Source organism: Tauraco erythrolophus, chromosome 7 (genome assembly GCF_009769465.1).
Source record: "Tauraco erythrolophus isolate bTauEry1 chromosome 7, bTauEry1.pri, whole genome shotgun sequence".
Classification (NCBI taxonomy): domain Eukaryota; kingdom Metazoa; phylum Chordata; class Aves; order Musophagiformes; family Musophagidae; genus Tauraco; species Tauraco erythrolophus.
In genome coordinates, this window is record NC_141471.1 from 64449371 (window position 1) to 64466285 (window position 16915).

The following is a 16915-nucleotide window of genomic DNA, read 5'->3' on the forward strand; positions in this document are numbered from 1 at the left end:
CATGGACTTCTACTGAAGATGTCTCTCAAGCCTGCCCGTCTAAGGATTCTCCATGAGCTCCACCACCCCAGGTTAGATCTGAAAGGGGAATGTCATGTAACCTTCGCCGTCTAGGGAGGAGTGGCACAGGCACACGGAGCAGCGTTAGCCCTGCAGTGGTCTGCCAGGGTGTCCTAGTGTCCTGGAGGTTGCTGCAAGAGCTTACGGCGAGGAGGACAGGAGACATTCTCCTCTCCTGCCACAAAGGACCACGGGTTCCTGCAGAGGACCAAACTCAGGCATAAATGTCACGTTGCAACCGCTTTTAATCCAGCCTTGCGGTGAAGGCAGCAAAGGGAGTCAGCCATGATCTCTGCTGGGAGGTTGAGCTCAGAATTATTTGAAACGGGTGCTGGTGTACAAGCCAGATACCTTTCAGTATCAAGAGCATAGCCATAATATATCGGGTATCACTTTACGGGGTGAGTTTTAAATATGTTCTACATGTTGAATCACATATTCACATACTGAAATGGGCAGCACATTTAATGAGTAGCCCAGGTGGCTACTGTAGATTTCGATTTAAAACAAGATTGCCAAGACCGAAACTCGTTTGCCAAAATGGAAGTCTTTTCAGGTGCTCCTTTTGTATCACTTCGGCTGCCCACCGTTACCAAAGCAGAAAAATGTCATATACAGGATATGTATTTAGATAAACTCACTGACTGGTTTTTTCCATCTATACTCTACAGCATAGATGATCTATATTTGGAGATACTCCAGACCAAAAGGAATGAATATTGTTTCGATCTGATAAGCTGAAACAAAAGAAATTCTGTTTATACCTGGTCCAAGACTGCTATACATATATTAGATACAGAAACAAAACCGTCTCGAAGTGGTAAACAAGCAATCAAAATTTTCCCAAATATAATCTGGCATAACCAGTTAGATATTTTATTTGTCTGGTAGTCCCATATGTACGTTAGATGTCTATACCTCACACTTCGTAAGTACTTTCAGGTGTAACTAGAGGATACACCTTTTTAATGGAGTGATGCTTTGAGAATTTAATTTTTAATATCATTAAAATATTTCATTACTTTTAAATTACTTTAGGGATGAGGGAGGAGTTGGTATACTTAGAGCAGCAGGCAAGGAAAGCAGTCAAGTACATCTGAGCTCTCTCTGGCTTTCCTATTGTTCACAGGTGCAAAGACCGAAAAAAATACTGGAAAAAAGTTTAAATCATGCTGTATGAAGGGATCTGAACTGAATCAGTGAGACAACGAATTATAAAGAGGTAGAGCAGCAATCTATTCTAAAAAAAAAAAAAAGAAGAGTAACTGTCCTTACTCATGGGTATGATTGGATATTCTGGTTTTCAGAATCATAGAATCATAGAATGGTTAGGGCTGGAAGGGACCTTCAAAGGTCATCTAGTCCAACCCCCCTGCAAGGAACAGGGATATCTCCAACTAGATCAGGTTGCTCAGGGCCTCAATGTGGTCATAAAGCATAGATATCCCACCCACTCCTCCGACAGGGAAAACATCTAAAGATGGACACGATACTAACAAGAAACAACGGCGATGGCTTAAAAGCTCCTACTCCCAAATAAATCAAGCACATGAGAAATGAGTTGCTCCTATTTGGTATGAGCCACTCTGCAAAACCATTCTCCCGTATTCCAGTTACGGCCGGAGGTCAGAGGGAGAGGCACCAGGCACAAAGGCATCGCGCATGCGGAGTGCTTCGCCTTTTCCAGTGCGGACCCCGGTGAACGGCACCTTCTGGGACACCCCGAGCAACTACTGGTGGTTTCCAAGCAGTCACCGTGGTGGCCAAACTGCCCTCTGAGATGGCGTGAGGCAGCTCAGATGTCATCCTTCCACAACTAACAGGTGAGCACGAGAAAGGGATTTTTTACTGAGACAGGATGAGCTGATTAGATAGTTGCTGGGGTTGATGACATCAGATGTGGCTTCGATTCACACTTACTCTGATCTACGGGTGGCCTGCTGCCACCCAGAGCAGTCCCGTTGGACTCCTTGACCTGCATCAACAGGTTTCCTGCCCCGCTCGTGGGCTGGACTCAGCTACTGGAACTGGGGAATGTGGTTCTGTCAGCTGACTCAGCGGAAAACTACGTGGGTTTTGCCATTTTGGGCAGGTTCATTTTCCATTAGCCTGCTCTGCCGCTCCATAATCAATTGATGTGACTCAAAGGAAGCAGCAAGAACATGTGGCTAAGGGCAAGATGGATGGAGGTCACCCTTTCCATGGAGCCTGTAGTTACACCAGACTAAATGTTATGCCCCTCTGCCACGTACTTTCTCTCTCGACTGCCCAAATACTGAGACAAGACGACAGTAACAGTCCGCTCCTGATTTCTATAAGGGCTTCATTCTGTTGACACCAAACATAGAGTGGGTGGCCTTTTCTTCAGGCAGTGAAAGGAAAGGGCAGCTCAGGTGGGTTACCCTCCGTCAGTGCGACCCCTGAGACAAACCTAAATACCAGTTTAGACATAGAAAAGGGACTTCCTCAGGTTACCATTTCTGATCACCACCTTTAGAGGGAACCGGTGGTGTTTAATTTTTATGGAACTACCTAGGTTAACTTTTTCCTGTTACGTATTGTTATCGTGATTGTTACACCTATGAATTCTTCCTCCTTCTATAGTTCCTGTGGTCAGCCAAAGAATGATTTCGATAGACTGCTGGAAGCACACCTGGATTTGCCTGGCTGAAGAGATCTTGACGGTCAACTTGAAGCATCAGTGCAGATGTACACGGTGGCTTCTATAATTAATTTTGATTATCTGTCAGAGGACTGGTGTGCACATGTGTTAAGAAGAGGGAATGGAAGAGAGAGGCAGGTAAAGACTAAACCATTTATGCTTTGTCAGAGAGAATGAGCATTGCTGAAAAAACTAAAATCTCTCTCAGACCACACGGTGCTGTCGGAGAAGTGGTCGCTGGATTTTGGAGAGGTAAGGCAGAAAGACTGCCCATTTCTTGTGCTCTTCTAGCAAGACAGCTACTGACTAGGTTTAGATTTTATCTGTATTCTCTTCCTTCCATAGATAACTTCTGGTTTCTCTCAAAACCAAAATTTGGGCACGGCTTTTCGTTTCGGTTTGTGTACATTTCTTGTTTGGTTTACTGAAATCTTGCTCTTTACAGCATAGACACGTGGCAAAAATCCACTCCGTACGAAGAAAACCTCGTCACAAAAGATGCGTTGTGCAAAAATTTAGTGAACTGAATTCCTAATTAGGGAAAAATTCCTTAGACCTGTCTATCATGTAACCAATAATAACTTCTGTTAGGAAAAATCATTCTCCTGGAGCTGAAACGCAAAAGGCTGCTACTCAAGCTCCAAAACATTAATTTGTAATCCTAATTCAGGGAGTATCACGCTGTTTAAAACAGAATGACTAAATGTCCTTTTTTAAAGAAAAACAGTGCAATGAACTGTCTTTAAATTCTCCCTGAAAGACAATCACATTCAGATGTTCCTTGGCACCAATTAGGTTCAGTGGAGCCATTTCAAAAGCATTTCTTCTTTAAATAGCACGAGATGTTATATAAAGTTATGTGGCTATTGGAAGGGAACTCACGTACTGTATTAAGGTGAGGGTCCAGAATACCACTGGGATACTTAGCAGCAAGTGCTAAATCATAGTTCGGTGAGGTCACATAATCAAATTCCAGATTATCCCTTTTATTACGTCCCACTAATAAATCTTTGGAAACTAGAGTCTGACAAGTTCATCACAGCATTTTAGCTTTTCAGTGGTGCATGTAGAATACATATACACATAGAACCTTACAAAAAGCACAAAAAAAAAAAAAACAACAACAAAAACAAAGCAGCAGCAAGTCCACAATGAGAACGGGAAGAAAAAGTAGTCCCAACGTCAGATGCCACCAGACTGCCAAGTCACACCCAAAGACGTGCCCCCGTTTTTCATTTGAACCCTCTCCGCTGAAGTAGAGCAGTTTATCATTTAGTTCCAGCCAACAGATTTGCACGTCCGAGGTTTCACTGTATTATGGATGGGACAATGTTAAATATGTTTTCCCCGCGGTTCCACAGGTCACTGGCATGGGCATCAGCCAAGATTAAGATTTTTGCAACACAGCTACCAGTCATGCAGCCAGCTCTACCGTAACTAACAGCGTCTAACGCTCAGATAATACGGTTTCATCATCTCAAACGCAACTAAAGAGCCCTTTCCCGTACAGAGATGATCCAAGCAAAAGTCCACGCCATTCCACCAGGCTGTTAATTGATCTTTTTTTTCCACCAGGACTCAAAAGGAGGAGGGGGGTTAAGGGAACTCACTGATATAGCAACATGGTTGAACGCAAACCTATGCTGCAGAAGACTTACCATCATCCAGGTACATCTGGTCCAATTCCTCAGGTTCTCGCTTGATCGTTACAGGAATAGGGGCCAAATTATGATTACTTTCCTCATGCAACTCTGGCAATGACAGTGGTTGGGTTGTTGGAGACTCATTTCTGTGAACCTTCGGCAGTTGCTGCTGCTGTTGACCCATTATGGATGAGTGAGTTGGACTGCAGGACTGCAAATAGGTTGGCTCTTGGGTAACAGATGGAACTGGAGAAGAGGGACTGTTGGGATAGAGTGTTTGTTGATAACCAAGGGGACAGCTACTGCTCAGATGTTGACTCACCTGCGGCTGTAGCATGATGTGAGATGATTGCTCGGGGGAGCTTGGGTGCACAACTATAGACCTTGGCACTTCCTGTATGGTGGGGACACCTCCAGCGGGCTGCTGAAGTCCGAGGTGACTGTGGCCCGGGTTGGGGATGCACTTGTAAGGAGAGGACGAAAGGTCGTGCAGCTTGGGGCTTGCGTTGGGAGAGGGTGACATCACGGCATTTCTCTGCTGACAGGAGGCAAAGCCAGCCACGAGGCACGAACCAGGATCAGGGGGCATCATGATCTGCTGGCTGTAGTATGGTTTAGAGAGAGGGCTTAAGCCTTGGTTCATTGGTCCACAGGTTTGAGCAGGCTCATAGTCATCTGTGGGTTCTGTTTTTATAATTGGAACTGTTAAAAGAAAAAAGTTTTAAATAAACATGAGTTGCGTATTGGTATGATCAAGTTGGCTTGTGGCTAGGATACCCTTTGCAAAACAAACAACCTCTTGAATAAGACTCTGTGTGTCTTTTGCCTAGTTCTCCCACTCTATAAAAAAAAAAAATGAATGAGTCATCAGCACAAGAAAGTCACAGCTGGTTCTAATATTGAAAAGGACTATTTTCTTTGGACTCTCCTCCAGCACTAATGTGCTATAAAAATCTATTTGCAAATAGCTGTGCTTCAGTGGAAGCTTTGGACCCAAGGGCTCCATGGATTTGTAGTAATCAAAGCAAGAATTTTAACTTGGATATACTACTGCATTTCTACGGCTACTGATGGCCCATTTGATAGATGTCTGCTCATTTGGTAAACTGGAGCATAATAAGGTAGAGATGAGGCTTTCAGAGTTCAGTGGAAGTAAAATCGCAAAGATACACGACAAACTACTATGTACAAGAAGTTTTCAATTACGAGGGTATTTTTGAAAGAGAAGGATTTGATTTATGGAGTTTTTACATGATTGTGTTTAATCTTATTAACCAGCCAATGGGTGTAAAGTACTCAGTGAGTTGCATCCAACTCTTAGTGACTCAAAGTTGGATCCAACCTCCTAATGCCAGCTCCTAACAAATGTTAACTTAGTTTCTGGCTACCAGCAAAACCTGACTCCTATTCTAGACCTCAGCTTGCTCTACCCATTGTCCCAAAAGAGGCTCTAATTGAGCTGTCAAGCCATGTCTCTACCACCAGCACATGGACAGAATGACCGCATACGAGCATCAACGCAGTTGTGACAAACATAGAGCTGCTTTCTTGGATCAGAGAAGAGACCCCTCCTCAAACAAAAGTGTCTTTTTCGCATCAGCTTTCTCTCTCAAATCAGAGAGAGGCATCTTTGCTGCTTCTTCCATGCCATGTGCAGTGCAGAGGTAAAAGACACTCAGTTTTTCTAGCAGGGCTGTGCTTTAGGCCGTCCGGCAACTAAACACCCCACAGCCTCTCGCTCACGCTCCCCACTCCCAGGGGATGGGGAAGAGAATTAAAGGGGAAAAGGGAAAGAGGCCTGTGGGTTGAGGTAAGAACAATTTAATACTAGTAACAATAACGTATGAATATATATATATATATGAATAATGATGATATACACAAACAAGTGATGCACAGTGTAATTGTTCACCACCCCTTGACCAAGGCACATCCCAGACTAACAATCCCGAAACAGGTCAGTCCCAACACTGCAATCCCAGACCAGCGAGAGGCCCAGAGAGAGAGAGAAGAGTGCACATCAAGAGTCCCAGAGTGAGAGCCTCCAGAAGACCAAAAGCCCTTCGTTCCAGTCAACCCTCATCTTTATACTGGGCATGACGTTGCACGATATGGAATACTAATTGGCCAATTTAGCCCTCAATCCTAAATCTAAGCTCAAATTGTAAGGGGAGTTGTGGACACCCCGTCCCGGCTGTGCTCCCCCTTATCCTGTTGTGTTCCTGCACACTGGCAAAACGCGGGAAGCTGAAAGGTCCTTGAGGTCTCAGTGCCAACCATAAACATCAGTGTGCTGTCAACGTTCTTCTCATAACAAATCCCAGACTAAAACCAAAACACAGAGCTCTTCTAGCTGGTAAAGAGAAGCACTAATTGTGTTCCAGCTGAAACCAGGACAATCAGGAAAATTATAAATAATAGGACCCAGCTAGTCTGTAGATGTACTTTTTCAAGCCAGATGCAACTCTAATACATACAACAATTGAGCATGGATGCACAGTGGCATTTATCTTCTTTCCCAAAAAGAGATCCACAGGAACAGCTGTTGCTTGAAGGTGCTGTTGGAAATTTACAGTGATATCAGAGAATATATTTACGAATATCAGAATAACCGACCCGTTGTGGAACAAAGGTATTGATAAAACATCTTTGCACAACTCAGCAACACCCTTACACATTCTCCAGCCATCTACTGTGTCCGTGTATGACTCTCCTGAACCTCTAAAAACGCACGTGTGCGCATACGTACGTATAAAACTTCTTTTAACACTCACAAATTTTGCTGCTGGTGAATGCACTTCACTACCCTTGTTTTACAGCCCCCCAGCCCCTAGTTAACTTTGCTCCTTTTATGTTCTTACACATATAGATGCTTGCAACACTCGTTTCAAGATTTCTAGCACCCCTGGTAAAAACACGTCTATAGATGGAACAGATGCACAGGTGCTGCTCAGGAAGAACGTGCTAAGGATAATGGACTGCCATTGGATTCCTCGTAATCTTATTTTCACCTGCTCACGTGCTGCGCACCGGCTAGCAGGGCTGCTAACACGCTTGGTTGCAGAGAAGCAGATTCCAGCTTCAATGACAGCTTTATAAAACCAACATCACACCCTTTATGAAAATGCAGGACCAAAGAAACGCACCTAGATAAACATAGCAGCTCAGATATTGTAAGAAAATACCTTTAATAAGTTCCTGAGCTAGCAAATACTCTCACGTGTTTTATATTAGGCTCACCGTGCTTGCACTAACCACAGCACAGCTGGAAATATGATGGTTGTTGAACACTGAATTTTCCCAATATATCACTGTTATAGAAACACCTGTGCTAAGTAATTCCAAGCTCAACCACTGGCAATTCAACTCCAATAAACCCTGGAGTTGTCTGACTTGTTATAACCCAGGGAAGGGTTACAGCCCTGGCGGCAGGCGGGCTGGAGGCTTTAAAGAAGGCAGGTTCCTCATCCCAGGCTGATCCTTCATCGTAGCTCTTCTGCGGCACCTCTTTGCTACTTGGTTTACCAGGCACTTTTTTTGTCACTTTGCTTAATTTTTTCTTTACAAAAGCGATGCCATGGGGTCTCTTTGGAGATCTGATGAGTGGCCATGAACACTGGGAATCTTTTCATATGTTGCTACGCTGAACTACGCCTGCCGCAGCCAACAGAGGATAACCAGTAAGTCCTGTGCTGCACTGGGTGAAGGACTGATGGGCAGAAAGGACAATGTTCCAGACCTGCTAGTCCAAAAACTCTCCTGGAGGTGGTCACAGAAACCAAGGACACTCCTGGCTGTCCCTAAATTCAGAGGGAAAATAGGGACTGGTGTTAATTATAGGACCAGTCGGGGTAAGTCACAGCAGCTCGTTTGCTGATGGCAGGTTGGCAGCCAGAGAGGGAACCAAGAAGGAGGGATATGGAATCAAGTGGGACCTCTGTTTTATTTGACATATATTTATTTGAGGCCCTGAGCAACCTGATCTAGTTGGAGATATCCCTGTTCCTTGCAGGGGGGTTGGACTAGATGACCTTTGAAGGTCCCTTCCAGCCCTAACCATTCTATGATTCTATGATTCTATGACATCTGTTTACATTGTCCCCTTGTATCACTCTGAACTGATACTCCTGAGCATCAGTAATTTCATGCCATGGGAAACAAATTGTCTTTAAATGGACAGATACTACCTGCACTTTGGCTTAGAGGTGTCCGAATTTGTTCATCTGAATTGTCTCCATTACCTTTTTTAATGTGTTTTTTCCACACAGTAAAAAAGTCTCCCCTTGCTAAGTACCATGGATTTTGCTTGTACGGTAATCTCATCACTAGAATAGGCATCACACTGAAAGACAGAAAAAAAATATTGATGCTGAAAGGGATTTGTATCTGACTTTTCCGTGCCTCGCCATTCGTACAGCCATTTAACCCTCTGCAGAGCGAGCGTACGGATCAAGCTGGGATGGCAGCCACTCCCTCCCCTTTAAAAAAGTGTAAATGTTTTCACAGGGTATCAGTTTGGAGAAGGAAGCTCTGTAGGATTTATTTATTTATTTATTTATTTTTCCTGGAGAAACCATTACTAATGACCCGGATGATCTGGAATCAGAGCTGCAAAGCTGAGCATGTCAGTAGCAACGTAACACTGCCCTTTCTGGCTAGACCTCAACTTTTGTATTTTGACATTACTAACTATGCTACTTGACTTGTGGAGGACAGATACACCACAAATTGCCACATTACACCACTTAACGGCTTATTTATAACACTGTCTCCTGTATCTGCTTCTCCCCAGCCTACGTGACTTCACCAACGGGAGTAACAAAGGCCAAAGATCTTTGCCAATGTTTGTACTTCCAAACTCAACTCCCAAGAGCTGTGGGTCTGTCCTCCTGGTCTTTCTGAAAATACCGTGAATGTGTGAAAAGTTGGTGGAAAACACCTTATGTTCTTCCTTTAAAAGGGCAACAGTTTAGTTCCACTTTGCGAAGGACTGCAGAGAGCCCGAGGCAGGAGCTGTGGGTATCTCAAGGTCCACCTTCCAAAACCCAACGCAGGATCAGCCTGTACCTGTACTCACTGGCTACCCACTTGCCATCACAGCGTCTATGCTGAAAGAACCTTTACAGGCTGAAAGAGTTGGGGCTGTTGAGCCTGGAGAAGAGGAGGCTCTGGGGTGACCTTATAGCGGTCTTCCAGTACCTCAAGGGGCCTACAAGAAAGATGGGCAGAGGCTGTTCAGGAGGGCCAGTTGTGATAGGACAAGGGGTAATGGTTTTAAAATAGAGGGAGGTAGATTCAGGTTGGATATTAGGAAAAAATTTTTTACCATGAGAGTTGTAGAACACTGGAACAGGTTGCCCAGAGAGGTGGTGAATGCTCCATCCCTGGAGATGTTCAAGGCCAGGTTGGACGAGGCCCTGAGCAACCTGATCTAGTTGGAGATATCCCTTGATGTTCCTTGCAGGGGGGTTGGACTAGATGACCTTTGAAGGTCCCTTCCAGCCCTAACCATTCTATGATTCTATGATTCTATGGTGTTCCTCAAACAAGTCAAAATACTTGCACGTAACAAAGCTACCAGTTCCTAAACACCCCACCCACTGTCTCGCTGACTCCTGATACAGAGAGTACAGTTAATTTTCTCAGGATTAATAATTAACGGAGAACAGTATCAGCCCGACTAACTTCCAGCTCAAATATTTCAAATCTTAAATGATTTGGTGAAAACCTGCCGGCTGAAAGAGATACTCCCAGTTACACAGGGGATTCACTGGAAAGCCCTACAGCCGTTCAGAACCTGCAAGCACTTTTAGCAGAAACCAGACTACTTCTTAAATTCAGCAGAGCCGCGTCCAACGGCAACGAGCTGCTCCGTGGTGCTGAGATAACACCCAGTCTTGCAGACTCTCAGCTGGCTGGCATGAAAACTTGTGACCAAATTTGCTGAGATTTGCTGATAATAAATTGCAGAAGTTGGAATCCGTGGTATCGTGAACAGAAAAGGTGATGCAAGTTTTCACGCACGCTCAGCCTCGAAAGTAACGTTACTCGTTTCAGAGCCCCTACTCTGCTGAAGGATCAGGCCCTTGCCATAAAAATGAAAAAAAGAAGGCAAGTTCAGTTCATATGGTGAATTTTTAAACACTTCTGACTTCACAATGCATTAGGTCGGCCGATGGATGATTTAAATAGTCCTCGATTTTGAATATTAAAATATGAGAGAGCTCACAGTTCTAAATTAGTCTGATAAGCAACTTAATCTGTGCTAATTGGTTTTCAATGGCTTGACGATGCCTTCTTAGACTCTGGACTCATGGCATTATGTCATCTAATTTAATACAAAGTTCTGAGAACGGCACACTGGCAGCAGCCCTGGCTATAAATCAAAGCTTCTTACTCAGAGAGACCAGGGTTATGACATCATACCGAGGCACCGGGCGGAAGACAATGGTCCTTCTGTGTCGATCTGAATCTGGGAGAAATATTTCAGCCAGTTCTGCAAGCCCACGTTTAAATGAAAAGTCTTTCTAGCAGGTAAAATGTTAATATATCAAACCCTGAAGAAAAATAATAAATCATGCACATTCAGTAAAGGGAGTCAGAAAGTGCTTAAATATAAATTATATGCATTTTTTGACAATTCTAACAAGTCTGTTTGCTTTTACACTTTAGCAATCCAGATGGGTTTTTAAACTTTTTTTTTGGGGGGTGCTGTTAAAATATGTGAACTGAGAAAATGTAATCATATAAATTAAACAGATGTTTATCCTGATTAACATTAAACTAACAAATTCCCATTTCCACATAGTATTATCAATGCAGACATTTATGGTGCTATAATGTATTTATTTTGCCCTTAGTTTGACTGAACCTCTCAAACAAAATAGCCACCTTTCACGGTGCAGACTATGATGTAGTTTCCTGGCACCGGCACGCAGATTTTTTAGTTAGCATATGAAAATTAAAACACTACTTTTTTATCATGTGCACACACACACACGTTTCTTCGACTGCTGGACTAAACATCTCGTAATTGCTAAGGATTTGGGATGAGACTTTCAAAGAAGGTTGAGTTGAGGAGTTCGGTGGCCCAATCTCCATTACTGAGCTGAGCTCTGAAATGCTGTTTGTGCCTTCAAAATCCTCCCCCACCGGTCCGTTCCGAGCCAGGCAGCACACCCTCCTCACCGTGAACCAGACGTTCCTTCGGAAGATGCTGCACAGGTCATCCCAACGGCTGCTGGCAGCCTGGAGAGATGGCTGGGCATGTGGACACATCTCAGCATACAGCTTAGCCACTCTGGATTTGTCCAAAGGCAAAGTCCTGGCTCCTGTGGCAGCATCGGCTGGATCTGGCAGGCTTGAGCGGAGCGAGGACCTCACCCCCGACTTCGGAGCAGTATGGTGTTGGGAAGAGGCAACTGAGCTGGCTGACCTCAAAAACTACAGTCCCCCTGTTTTGTAACACCACAGCAGCAGCGGGTGAGCAAAACGTTCTGAAACCCCCTGCCAACGTCTGCACATCAGTCGCAGTCTCAGTGACGAGAGATGGACACTTGACCCCGGGCACCTCCTGAGACAGTCACTACAGGAGTCTTTGCAGATGCTGTCCGTGAACTGGGTATTTTTCCCGAGGCACCAACTCAACCAAAACACTACTTAAAGCTCAAGCTACTGTCAAGCCTTGGCTTTTTAGTTAATAAAACTCAGAAACAAAGGGAGCCTCACGCTATCAAGAAGCTGTAGGCAGCATCGCAGCTTTTATTGACACAAGTATCTCAACTCACTCACTCTCTCTTGCTACTACACTGCTATGGGTAGTGCTCATCCAGAGGATGCCTCCGACACACGCCTGCCTGCCCTCTTTGGGTTTGTGGATAGGTTTGTATGGGATCAGATGCACGTGGCCAGTCTCATACAAGAATAACCTCCAAGGAGACGGAAGCCTTGCGCGTACACCTCAGCCCATAACCTCGACAGTGCCATTGCTGGATTAGAAAGCGCCTTCCAGCTAACTCATTTACTAAATGCTTCTCAACAGCTGTTCAACTATTGGGTTATTCAACGCGTATTTATGAGACAGAAGATTATCTATGGTAGCTTGGTGCACGCGCGGTTAAACCAGGTGGGGAGGAGTGGAAGGTAGGTGGAGGGCGTTCCACCTCCAGCAGCCACCACCATCGCATCCCCTTCAAGATCAATCACTGGGCAAGATTAATTACGGTGATCAGCCACTTGAGGAGAACAAAAATAAACATCTCCTGTAATCCAGCCCATGTAATTCTAAACCCCGTTCACCCTCACACAAGTTTTACCTTTTGGCTTTTAAGCTAATTAGAAGATCCTAAAGGTCCAAACTTGCCAACATAGGCGTGTGAAATCCCTGGGAAGTGAGGGTGGGAGTCCTCAAAACCCTCATGCAGAGGGGTTCCGTGATGGAAACTAAAGGCTGGGTTTTGTCATCTGAAGGGGACTATTTGAAAAGGGAGGTGCTGACAAAAGACAACTTTATGCACTGGAAGTTAATTATTATGGGTTATCATTGCTGCTGCCACGGAGCCTGCTGGTCAGACCCAGCCAGGGGCTTCTGCATAGCACTCATCCAGCCCTGCCCATCGCAGGGACATCACACAGGTAATGTTCCTTCTTGGCCTTCCAGATGGAGCACTGTGCAGCGAGGTTTTGCATCTAAAGATCAAGACGACTGCACCTGCAGGTCCCATATGGCTGGCCAGGCAACGCCGACGGCCAAAACGGGATGTCTGCTGGATGAAGAATGGGGGCAGCTCTAATGGGGTGGGCAGCTCTAGTGGAGACCCAGCAACTGGGAGTAAAAGCAGGAGAGGGCATAACACCGGCGAGTATCACGCACGTCTCCTCCGCTCCACCGCAGACCTCGCGCGGCTGCTGGAAGGCAGCGGAGGGGCGGATGAGCCCAGCGATGACGAATTTCGCCATCCTCTCAAATGGAAACAGGACTGGGACAAAATCTCACCTGCTTTTTGTCACTCTGTTAACTGTCAAAAGCAACAATAAGCCACCTAGCAGCCAAAACGAAATAAACTGTGAGAGCGCAGAGCATTAAAATGAGCAACTGTGATTTGCATTTTCACCCAATATTAAAAAAAATTACTCTAGGACCAAAGTTCCCCGTGCCCCGTCCCCCGCGCTGCCCAGCTCTGATCCACGCAGGTTTTGCGGCAGCCCAGCTGCTCCCTGGGCTGGATGGAAACACTTCCAGCAGGTCGGAGGCTTCACGTCCAGCTTGGCCATGCTTGATCCTTGCACGTGGCCCCGGGAACGTGGCACTGACCTCAGGTCAGCTCCTACTGACTTCCATGCCCTTGCCCTGGCTCCCCGGGCCAGCTGCCCGGCACTGCCCGCCATGGCCCTGCTGCCGTCGTGTTGCGTACGCCGCAACGTGGATCCTTCCATGGATCCGTGTTGCGTACGCCGCAACGGGGATCCTTCCATGGATCCATGTTGCGTACGCCGCAACGGGGATCCTTCCATGGATCCGTGTTGCGTACGCCGCAACGGGGATCCTTCCATGGATCCGTGTTGCGTACGCCGCAACGGGGATCCTTCCATGGATCCGTGTTGCGTACACCACAACGGGGATCGTTCCATGGATCCTTCCATGACCCAGGCACTGAATTCAGTCCCGCCTCCCCAACCGCCCCCAAATTACCACCGTTCGAGGTTTTTGGAGGAGCTCAGACCCCCAGGGGCTGGAGCAGGTGCCTGCAGCGAGGTAAAGAGACGGCAGAAATCTGGCTCTGCCAGATTTGGCCGTGCACTTGGAAATCAGGCCCTGTGGGTGGCAAAACACACCTCCAAATAAAAGCTGCCCGGCGTATCGATGCTGTTTTAATAAATACTAGAAGTAGTGAAATGATTTTTTAATAATGCTTTGACAATTAAGAAGCCTGACAGGAAGAGAAACCGGAAATACTTTATCATCGCCTCTTTGCAGAAGCGTTGTTTTTCATTCCAGTAAAAGAAACACATCAGCTTTCTTTTTTCCATCTTATTAAATATTTCCTAAACAAACTAGCCTGTTTTTGCTTAGTCAAACATCACTACTTGTCTAAATAAAACTCAAAGAAAAACTTTCCTATGTTCACCGTTCTCGATGTCAATATTCATTAGATAACAGAAATCACAGAGAGCATCCACTCCTATCTGCAAAAAAAAAATAACTTCTTGAACACGTTTCCTCCATTTTGATGTACCTACTTAAAAGAAATCTGAACAAAGAGAGGTCTAACCCTTATCATTCAGCGTGTTGTTTAAAGTCTTCTGAGCTGGAGAACTCCTTCAGCTTTCTTAGCAGATGAAAGCACAGGATTTGGAACCACAGCATACCTGTCTGGTTGCCTGTGTGCTTCTTCAGCCTCTCCAGATGGATTCATTCCTCAAATGCTACCGCTGACGTCTACTGATTTCAGAGAACTATTCCTCCTGTTTAAAACGCACGCGTGGGCCAACGCTACAATTCTCCCCCTCTACTCTGCCCTCGTGAGACCTCACCTGGAGTATTGTGTCCAGTTCTGGAGCCCCCAACATAGGAGGGACATGGACCAGTTGGAGAGGGTCCAGAGGAGGGCCACGAAGATGATAAGAGGGCTGGAGCACCTTTCCTATGAGGACAGGCTGAAAGAGTTGGGGCTGTTCAGTCTGGAGAAGAGGAGGCTCCGGGGTGACCTTATAGCGGTCTTCCAGTACCTCAAGGGGCCCTACAGGAAAGATGGGGAGAGGCTGTTCAGGAGGGCCTGCTGTGATAGGACAAGGGGTAATGGTTTTAAAATAGAGGGAGGTAGATTCAGGTTGGATATTAGGAAAAAATTTTTTACCATGAGAGTTGTAGAATGCTGGAACAGGTTGCCCAGAGAGGTGGTGGATGCTCCATCCCTGGAGACATTCAAGGCCAGGTTGGACGAGGCCCGGAGCAACCTGATCTAGTTGGAGATATCCCTGTTCCTTGCAGGGGCGTTGGACTAGATGACCTTTGAAGGTCCCTTCCAGCCCTAACCATTCTATGATTCTATGATTCTAAATTCATAGACGCAAAATGATACGCGGTGACAATCAGAAATGAAAACCAAGCGTTTTTCCGGAGGGTAGGGCTCACCCGTGGTTTTCTGAAACGTTCTGCAGCACGTAAGGGAGCTGCACAGCACATTTGCACAGAGCTGCAGCAGCGCAGGGACTTCAGAGCTGAACATCCAAGCGTCTGCTCAACGTGCCTTGCTCACACTCCTGACCGCTGCGTCCGGTCCTGCGCCTTCCTCCTCACATCCTGATGGGAATTAGCACTTACCGTACGGGCTGTGGGAATTCACCTGTGCCAGAACGGTATGGGAACTACTGATTTTTCTATGCCAGGCGTGTCTGGGGAGGAGTCTCCAGAGCCTGCAGGCTCCAGGACAAAACTGATGTGCAATTGCTCAGCAGTGCGTAGTACTGAAGTAATAACTAAAAAAAAAATGACGTTCTAGTCATTTCTGTACAATAAAGGTTAATACAGGATTCGGGGATCGCTTGGATCCAGCAGGACAGTACATCAAAACTTTAATTAAAAGTGGATTACGAGTACTTAGGTTTATGGTCTGTCCCAAGCCAAAGACTGAAGCAAGCCCTTTTTCCAGACCTTGGCTTTCATCTGGAAAGCCTCTACGTTCTCTTTTGTTTTGTTACTTAAACTTTTAATTTACAGAGCAGTAAGACTTCCATTTTTACAGCATTTTTTTTTTATTATTCTTTCTGAGGCAGGAACTCGTCTTCACCAAGTAAGTCCCCGCTCCGCAAAACACGGGAGATGCCTTATGGCAGCAAAACCGTCACGCTGCTGGAAAGGGCAGCTTGTGCTGGCTGCATGTCACAGAGCTGCACTCCATGGAGATGCTATAGGACCATCCATGGGAGGTGGGATGAGTGAGGCCACGTGTCCCTGGATCCACTGGCTGTTTTCCCCTAGGGAACGAGGAGAAACAGGAGCTACAGGAAAAAAACACCCTATTGCTCTGTGGTCGGGGTGGGAGCTGCACGGTGAGTCCATGGCTCTCCCGCTGGTTGTGCCATCCCTGCGTGCCCACAGCCACCCCAGGAGCAGTCAGTGGGCTCACACAATGTTTAGGCTTTAGTCCATATACAGTATTTTGCTTTGGCACAGTCCAGTTGACCTGTAAGATGTATGTCTAACGCGCACCACGCAGTTTTTAGAAGACCCCTCATGCAAAATTACGGTAAGCACTGCTTTGTATAGAAGGAGAAGCAGCTTACAGGACACCATTTGATTTGTATAAAACCACATCTTACACTTGATGATGGCTCTGACATCTGTGTGTCCAAAACTTGCACCTTCTATGTTTGTGGGATTTGTTTAAACAAGAGACAAAGTGTTACCTGGACCAAACTAGCGCTTATCTCCTTTACATTTTTTAAACACATAGTGGCTGTTGACTCAAATATTTTCTTCTTCATGAGCTAAACTTTGGTTTTCTACAACGTCTTGAAACATGAAAAGAATGTTGTGACTGACATCGAG

General features: G+C 45.7%; 1 protein-coding gene across 1 annotated transcript in view; it reads right to left on the reverse strand.

The window, feature by feature from the left end:
* NFATC1 (nuclear factor of activated T cells 1) overlaps positions 1 to 16915 on the reverse strand; it is a 108506-nt gene that overhangs the window by 19397 nt on the left and 72194 nt on the right. Inside the window, exon 9 of the mRNA XM_086615182.1 lies at positions 4381 to 5067. Within this exon, the coding sequence (XP_086471308.1) occupies positions 4381 to 5067 (687 nt within the window). The remainder of the gene's footprint in view (positions 1 to 4380; positions 5068 to 16915) is intronic.